The 9196-nt window shown below is 42.4% G+C and overlaps 1 protein-coding gene across 1 annotated transcript; it reads left to right on the forward strand.

The window, feature by feature from the left end:
- Window positions 1–3141: 3141 nt before the first annotated feature.
- Window positions 3142–4575, forward strand: LOC120052001 (ecto-ADP-ribosyltransferase 5-like). Its single transcript, XM_038998881.1, has 2 exons — window positions 3142–3219; window positions 3835–4575. The coding sequence occupies exons 1-2, from the start codon at window positions 3142–3144 to the stop codon at window positions 4573–4575; spliced, it is 819 nt and encodes a 272-aa protein (XP_038854809.1).
- The last annotated feature ends 4621 nt before the right edge of the window (window positions 4576–9196 follow it).

The raw sequence follows: 9196 nt of genomic DNA on the forward strand, positions 1-9196 counted from the left end.
TAGCAAACGAGCATCGGATGTCGTCGACCTTCTTTTCAAAATGGTTGACGAAGTCATCCGCAGAGAGGGAGGAGGGGGAGGGAGGGGGAGGAGGATTCAGGAGGGAGGAGAAGGTGGCAAAGAGCTTCCTAGGGTTAGAGGCAGATGCTTGGAATTTAGAGTGGTAGAAAGTGGCTTTAGCAGCAGAGACAGAAGAGGAGAATGTAGAGAGGAGGGAGTGAAAGGATGCCAGGTCCGCAGGGAGGCGAGTTTTCCTTCATTTCCGCTCGGCTGCCCGGAGCCCTGTTCTGTGAGCTCGCAATGAGTCGTCGAGCCACGGAGCAGGAGGGGAGGACCGAGCCGGCCTGGGGGATAGGGGACATAGAGAGTCAAAGGATGCAGAAAGGGATGAGAGGAGGGTTGAGGAGGCAGAATCAGGAGATAGGTTGGAGAAGGTTTGAGCAGAGGGAAGAGATGATAGGATGGAAGAGGAGAGAGTAGCGGGGGAGAGAGAGCGAAGGTTGGGACGGCGCGATACCATCCGAGTAGGGGCAGTGTGGGAAGTGTTGGATGAGAGCGAGAGGGAAAGGGAAAAGGATACAAAGTAGTGGTCGGAGACTTGGAGGGGAGTTGCAATGAGATTAGTGGAAGAACAGCATCTAGTAAAGATGAGGTCAAGCGTATTGCCTGCCTTGTGAGTAGGGGGGGAAGGTGAGAGGGTGAGGTCAAAAGAGGAGAGGAGTGGAAAGAAGGAGGCAGAGAGGAATGAGTTAAAGGTAGACGTGGGGAGGTTAAAGTCACCCAGAACTGTGAGAGGTGAGCCATCCTCAGGAAAGGAACTCATCAAGGCGTCAAGCTCATTGATGAACTCTCCAAGGGAACCTGGGGGGCGATAAATGATAAGGATGTTAAGCTTGAAAGGGCTGGTAACTGTGACAGCATGGAATTCAAAGGAGGCGATAGACAGATGGGTCAGGGGAGAAAGAGAGAATGTCCACTTGGGAGAGATGAGGATCCCAGTGCCACCACCCCGCTGACCAGAAGCTCTCGGGGTGTGCGAGAACACGTGGGCAGACGAGGAGAGAGCAGTAGGAGTAGCAGTGTTATCTGTGGTAATCCATGTTTCCGTCAGTGCCAAGAAGTCGAGGGACTGGAGGGAAGCATAGGCTGAGATGAACTCTGCCTTGTTGGCCGCAGATCGGCAGTTCCAGAGGCTGCCGGAGACCTGGAACTCTACGTGGGTCATGCGCGCTGGAACCACCAGGTTAGTGTGGCGGCGGCCACGCCGTGTGAAGCGTTTGTATGGTCTGTGCAGAGAGGAGAGAAGAGGGATAGACAGACACATAGTTGACAGGCTACAGAAGAGGCTACGCTAATGCAAAGGAGATTGGAATGACAAGTGGACTACACGTCTCGAATGTTCAGAAAGTTAAGCTTACGTTGCAAAACATCTTATTGACTAAAATGATACAGTGCTGCTGGCTGGCTGGTGAAGTAGGCTAGCTAGCAGTGGCTGCGTTGTTGACTTAGTTTGAAAGTGTAGCTGGCTAGGTAGCCTCGGTAACTGGCTAGGTAACCTTGACAATTACTCAAAACTACACAATTATCTTGGATACAAAGACAGCAAAGACAGCAAAGACAACTATGTAGCTAGCTAACACTAATCAAGTCGTTCCGTTGTAATGTAATGGTTTCTACAGTGCTGCTATTCGGTAGACGGTAGACGTTGGCTAGCTGGCTAGCTGGCTAGCTGCTAGCAGTGTTGACTACGTTGACTACGTTAGAGGGACTAAAATAGCTGGCTAGCTCGGTAATTACAATAATTACTCTAAACTACACAATTATCTTTGATACAAAGACGGCTATGTAGCTAGCTAAGATCAGACCGTTGTAGTGAAATGTAATACTACCTGCGGAGCGAAATGCGAAATGCGACCACTCGCTCCAAACCGGAAGTTCAATATTTATACGAAAATAGCTGGCTAGCTAACCTCGGTAATTACGATAATTACTCTAAGCTACACAATTATCCTGGATACAAGACAGCAAAGACAACTATGTAGCTAGCTAACACTACATTAATCAAGTCGTTCCGTTGTAATGTAATAGTTTTCTACAGTGCTGCTATTCGGTAGACGGTAGACGTTGGCTAGCTGGCTAGCTGCTAGCAGTTAGCAGTGTTGACGTTACGTTAGAAGAACGAAAATAGCTGGCTAGCTCGGTAATTACGATAATTACTCTAAACTACACAATTATCTTTGATACAAAGACGGCTATGTAGCTAGCTAAGATCAGACCGTTGTACTGTAATGAAATGTAATACTACCTGTAATACTACCTGCTGCTGCAGATACTGCAGGATTTTGTCACAACTACAGACCACACTGAGCTACTTAGCTAATTGATCAGTTCAGTGATTTCCTAAATTCAACACACCTGGTCTTCCAGGTTGCTTAAGTGCCTGCAACACTCTAGGACCAGGGTTCCCTACTACACTGTACAGTAGGTGCAGTACTTCCCAACCCTCTCCTCTGGGACACCAGACAGGCACACCTGCATCAATTAGTCAAGGGGTTGATGGTTAGTAGACTGAATCAGGTGTGCCAGATTAGGTCTAAAACCAAAATGTGAAACGTCTGTAGGTCCCTGATGAGAGGGTTGGGAAACCCTGAACTGGGGGCATGAAGCATTACTGTAGTGCTGCGTTCCATTATTCTGGGTGATTGAGTAGTGGTATATTTTCTATTAGTATTCCAGTCCTGAATCAGTCCCTGATTAGAGGAGAAGGATGATGATGAGGTTGAAGGGTCTTTCTGTACTGTTACTATGGGAACCTTTATTCAGTATCAGCAGTGGTGTTGCTGGTGTTGGTCATGTTCACACATAGATCAGCATGGAAGAAGTGTGAACAAACAATTCTCAGAAGTAATTTGGTGTGTGTGTGTTTGTGTGTGTGTGTGTGTGTGTGTGTGTGTGTGTGTGTGTGTGTGCGTTCACTGTGCTATGGTGTTTGATGGGTACTTGTGCCTGTTCTCAGCATGAGAGGCGGGACTGTGAAAGTAACCACAAGAGCACTGGTATTACAAGGCCCCTGAAAGTTTAACATTTGAATGCTGATTCTGTATCTTACAAGTTGCCATTTGACCAATACATTTTGACATCATGGCAAGACACAAGATCCTAACCTTTACTGTGATGTATTTCGTCCAGGCATGGATTTTGGGTCTGGACTCCAAGATGGTAAGATACTACACTATTTTGAGAGAGAGAGAGTGAAAGAGGAAAATCACAGGCAAAATGTTAGTATGGACAAAGTTAAGTGTCACGGGACTCGTCTGAAGGTAACAGATACCGGTTTTAAAAATGACCCGAAGAATGAAGGTAGTTTTGTGCCTACCCCAAAAAAGGCGTTATAGATGTGTAAAGAAATATATATATACATTTCCTGAGTTTTCTTATATCTCCTGGCTTTAGGACCGACACTTCAAAACCTTGTTTTTTCTGATTCATTTTTTGACTGCTTTCTGCCATTGATGAATGTCTTATCCAATGTGTTTCTATGGGGTTAGAAGGAAAGGCCAAAAACATTACATTTTTCATCATATTATTATTACTAATTATTATATATTTTTTGATACCTAAAGGGATCCTAAAATTCAAAATCAAATAGATAAACGATCCATAGTATGACCATCTTAAAACAATTCCATGTCAACTCAGCACCTCCCACCCCAAAGTCTTAAACTCTAAATAAATAACTAACAGACTGACAGCTGTCTCTCATCATAATAATATTATCTGCATTTTCTAGTTTCACACCTGTTTGTCTATTTTTCTCTCTTCCATTCACTAAAGGTCAGTCTCCCTCTGCATGGTCTAAAATCCAACTTCCCCTTAAACATGGCTCCAGACTCTGTTGATGACTCCTACAAGGGCTGTGAGGAGAAGATGCTCAGGAAGGTGCATGACTATTACCTGCCAAAAGAGAGACGAGAGAACAAAGATTTCAACCAGGCTTGGACCGCTGCTGAGGACCATTACAGAAAAAAAGGAAAACTGCCTAAAAACTATTCCCTGGCAATCCAGGTGTATGTGAATGCAACATCAAACATTTACAGGTCATTCAACGCTGCCACTCGTACCCAAAAGGAGAGCTACAAAACTGTGTTCAAGTACCACTCCCTGCACTTCTTTTTGACCAATGCCTTACGAATGCTGAACAAGAACAACAAGAACAAGACTTTCCAAACCTTCCGTGGATCTAAAGACGCTTTTGAGGGTGTCCAATATGATGAAATGCGATTCGGACAGTTCACGTCGAGCTCTTTAGACAAGACTATCACTAAACACTTTGGAAATCGCTCCTGTTTTGAGATCACCACCTACCTTGGTGCCTCACTGGGGGAGTACGCATCTCAGATGGCTCATGAGAAGGAGGTGCTTATTCCCCCCTACGAGGTGTTCAAAATTACAGAGGTGCTGAAGAGAACAGACAAGAAAGACCTCTGGTGTGATGTCGTTTACAAACTGAAGAGTACTAAGAAAGGACAAAGTGACCTGAATTGCAGTTTGTTTAAACCACTCCAAGGAGAATAAAATTAAACCAGCAACACAGCTTTTCTGCATTCTGTCAAATTATGACATTTTGTGTTGTATTGTAGATTGTATTGTAACCCTTGGCTTCCCCATCCATTGTTGCTCCCTCCCACAAATGCAGGAAATATGATTGTCAGATCTGTCCTGTTATAAATGTTGGACACATTGTTTGTTAGATTGTTAACATTTCCTCTGCCAGTGAATTGGCATTTGTTGTCATGTGCACTGCAACTTTTGTTAAAACCAATAAAGAAAAGCATTCAGCAATATTACATCTCCTGCCCTTTTTATCCACCACCTGTAAGGGTCTGGGTGTAGCTGGTGCAGAGGAGTCAGGCGCAGGACAGCAGAGATGAGTAATAAAAGTAACTTTACTCAACATTACCAAATACATGTAGATATACCAAGCCCACACAAAAGGACTGAAATACATAAAACAAACACGCACAAAAACCATGGGGAAAACAGAGGGTTAAATAGTGAACATGTAATTGGGGAATTGAAACCAGGTGTGTAAAACAAAGACAAAACAAATGGAAAATGAAAAGTGGATCGGCGATGGCTAGAAGGCCGGCGACGTCGACCGCCGAACGCCGCCCGAACAAGGAGAGGGACCGACATCGGCGGAATTCGTGACACTGCCTGTACATCTGCTATAAAGATATTAATGACAGCTCACTTGAAGTAAATGTGTTTGTTCTCAGATATAATTAGAAGTGGCTACAAAGATATTTAGATTCAAAGAAAGATTAGGGAGGGAGGGAGGGAGGGAGGGAGGGAGGGAGGGAGGGAGGGAGGGAGGGAGGGAGGGAGGGAGGGAGAGGGAGGGAGATCAGTAGCAGGGTTAGATGTTTTCTGTAGGTCAGAGCTCAATCTATCAACCACAACGAGGAGAGAGCTGTCTCGTTCCCGGCCAACTATATTGCAGTTGAGTTGCACGCATCAACAAATGAGCATCAGATTGCTATACCATATGATTTGGTTAACTGATATGTTAAACACCTATCCAGGAGTTGTGAGTTCTGTCAGGTGTTTGCAATGTAGTCAGCCTGGAACCTTGCCAATGTTATGAGAGGGGTGGGAGGAGAAAGGGGCCGGGGTTCAGTAATCGAGAATCCTTTCAGCCGCCATTGTGTTCACTAACAGAGACAACAGAGGCCACAGGGAGGCAGTGAACAATCATACAACCTACTGTCTATCCACTTTGACACTAAACTGTTGCTTTGACAACTGTTGCTTTGACAACGGGGGGTAGGGGGGGGAGTACTAAGCTAACATGCTGCAGTTATTTGTAGCTATTTGATTTGGAACTTTACGACTATAGTCCACAGAAACACATTGAATAACACATTCATAAATGGCAAAACATTTAAATAAAAATGACATCTAAAGGAAAAAGGTTTGGAAGTGTCTGTCCTAGATATTGTCACGCCCTGACCTTAGATATCTCTGTTTTTCTATATATTTTGGTTAGGTCAGGGTGTGACTAGGGTGGGTACTCTAGTTTTTGTATGTCTATGGTTTTTGTATGTCATTAGGTTTTTGTATGTCTATGTTGGCCTGATATGGTTCCCAATCAGAGACAGCTGTTTATCGTTGTCTCTGATTGGGGATCATATTTAGGTAGCCATTTTCCTTATTTGTGCTGTGGGATCTTGTCTAAGTATAGTTGCCTTAGTGCACATCAGTAGCTTCATGTTTCATTTGGTTGTTTGTTGTTTTGTTCAGTGAGTTTCGATTTATTAAAATTATGTGGAACTTTACTCACGCTGCGCCTTGGTCCGATCCTTACGACGAACGTGACAGATATAAGAAAGCTCAGGAAAAAAAAAATATATATATATATTAACTGACTTTCCGAGGTGTCATAAAAATAAAATCACCCCCTTCCACAACGTAAAACAATATTTACACTTGACCCTCCCCTTGTACTGTCAAAAAATGTGCAGACCCTCCCAATATTACAATTAATAAAACAAATTGTAGCAATATGTTTTTCAACATATTGCTAGTTATTGCAATTTGTGGTGGTAATACATTTGTTTAGTTAATTTTAAAATTGGGAGGGTCTGCACATTTTTTTGACAGTACAAGGGGAGGGTCAAGTGTAAATATTTTTTTACGGAGCATCAGATACAGGCTACTTAATTAATACTCTTTATTATGTTAATATTTTCTGTATATCACTGATCATTCCACAACCCCAACCAATGTACCATAAAGAAATCTGAACTGTCCTTCTTTCCGTTGTTGTCACGCCCTGGCCTTAGTTATCTTTGTTTTCTTTATTATTTTAGTTTGGTCAGGGTGTGACATGGGGGATGTTTTTGTCTCGTATAGGGTGTTTGTATTGTCTAGGTTTTTTTTGTAGATTTCATGGGGTTGTGTTCAGTGTAGGTGTTTATGTAAGTCTATGGTTGCCTAGATTGGTTCTCAATTAGAGACAGCTGTCTATCGTTGTCTCTGATTGGGAGCCATATTTAGGCAGCCATAGTCATTAGGTAGGTTGTGGGTAATTGTCTATGTGTAAGTTGCCAGTGTCTGCACTTATTTGTCTTGTATAGCTTCACGGTCGTTCGGTTTGTTGTTTTGTTTAGTTTGTGTTAGTGTTCTTCATCTTTCTGAAATAAATACAAAGATGTATTTATATCACAATGCGCCTTGGTCCTCTCCTTCACCCGAAGACGATCGTGACAGTTGTAATGATCCAGTTATAACCAGTTTGACCCATAATAGTTAGTGTTGTCCTCTTTGGTCATTTTTTGACATCATTTATATATTTTAAATTTTTATTTTAACCTTTATTTAACTAGGCAAGTCAGTTAAAAACATTCTTATTTACAATGACGGCCTACCAAAAGGCAAAATGCCTCATGCGGGGATGGGGGCTGGGGAAAAATATATATATTTAAATATAGGACAAAACACACATCACGACAAGAAAGACAACACTACATAAAGAGAGACCTAAGACAACAACATAGCTAGGCAGCAACACATGACAACACAGCATGGTAGCAACACAACATGGTAGCAGCACAAAATATGGTACAAACATTATTGGGTACAGACAACAGCACAAAGGGCAAGAAGGTAGAGACAATACATCACACAAAGCAGCCACAACAGTCAGTAAGAGTGTCCATGATTGAGTCTTTGAAGAGATTGAGATAAAACTGTCCAGTTTGAGTGTTTGTTGCAGCTTGTTCCAGTCGCCAGCTGCAGCGAACTGAAAATACGAGTGACCCAGGGATGTGTGTGCTTTGGGGACCTTTAACAGAAAGTGACTGGCAGAACGGGTGGAGGATGGTGGCTGCAGTAGATATCTCAGATAGGGGGGAGTGAGGCCTAAGAGGGTTTTATGAATAAGCATCAACCAGTGGGTCTTGTGATGGGTATACAGAGATGACCAGTTTACAGAGGAGTATAGAGTGCCTTGACGTGTCCTAAGGAACATTGGTGGCAAATCTGATGGCCGAATGGTAAAGAACACCTAGCCGCTCGAGAGCACCCTTACCTGCCGATCTATAAATTATGTCTCCGTAAACTAGCATGGGAAGGATGGTCATCTGAATCAGGGTTAGTTTGTCTTAATGATTTCATAAGTTAAAGTAAGTTGATATAAGTTAATAAATTCATATTCAGCGTTATACTACCTTCCACCGATGTCCAATGAGAACCAAAGTAACTTTCCCTCTTTCTGTTGTAATGATCCTGTTAAAAACTTTTAACCTGCATTGCTTGCTCAGATAACCTGTCTAGCCCCGCTAGCGGAATCCCCCCCACATTCCACTGAAAAGGCAGCGCGTGAAATTCAAAAATATTTTTTTGAAATACTTTCACACATTAACAAGTCCAATACAGCAAATGAAAGATAAACATCGTGTGAATCCAGCCAACATGTCCGATTTTTTAAATGTTTTACAGCGAACACCCCACGTATATTTATGTTAGCTCACCACCAAATACAAAAAAGCTCAGACATTTCTTTCACAGCACAGGTAGCTTGCACAAAACCCCCAAATAGAGATAGAATTAATCACTAACCTTTGAAATTCTTCATCAGATAAGTCATATAACATCATGTTACACAATACATTTATGTTTTGTTCGATAATGTGCATATATATATATAAAAAAAATCTCAGTTTACATTGGCGCGTTACATGCAGTAATGTTTTGATTCCAAAACATCTGGTGATTTTGCAGAAATACTCATAATAAACATTGATAAAAGATGCAAGTGTTATTCACATAATTCAAGATAAACTTATCCTCTATGCAACAGCTGTGTCAGATTTCAAAATAAACTCTACGGAAAAAGTTTAATCTGAGAACGGCGTTTAGAGCACAATCCAGCCAAAGAAATAATCGCCATTTTGGTGTCAACAAAAGCTACAAAAACAATATAAATATGCACTTACCTTCGAATAACTTCATCAGAAGGCACTCCCAGGATTCCCAGATCGACAATAAATGACTGAAAAGTTCCATAAAGCCCATCATTTAGCCACTTGTTGTTAGCATGTTCATCCCAGGAATCCATTTCATGACGCACGAACAATCCATCCAGACAAAAACTCAAAAAGTTCCGTTACAGGTCGTAGAAACAGGTCAAATG

This window comes from Salvelinus namaycush, chromosome 8 (assembly GCF_016432855.1).
Source record: "Salvelinus namaycush isolate Seneca chromosome 8, SaNama_1.0, whole genome shotgun sequence".
In the NCBI taxonomy this organism is placed as follows: domain Eukaryota; kingdom Metazoa; phylum Chordata; class Actinopteri; order Salmoniformes; family Salmonidae; genus Salvelinus; species Salvelinus namaycush.

Excerpts from the sequence above, each read along its gene's own strand:
- LOC120052001 (XM_038998881.1), top strand. The coding sequence starts at position 3,142 with ATGGCAAGACACAAGATCCTAACCTTTACTGTGATGTATTTCGTCCAG. Across the intron at positions 3,220-3,834 it reads TGGGTCTGGACTCCAAGATG|GTCAGTCTCCCTCTGCATGG; the intron begins GTAAGATACTAC and ends CATTCACTAAAG.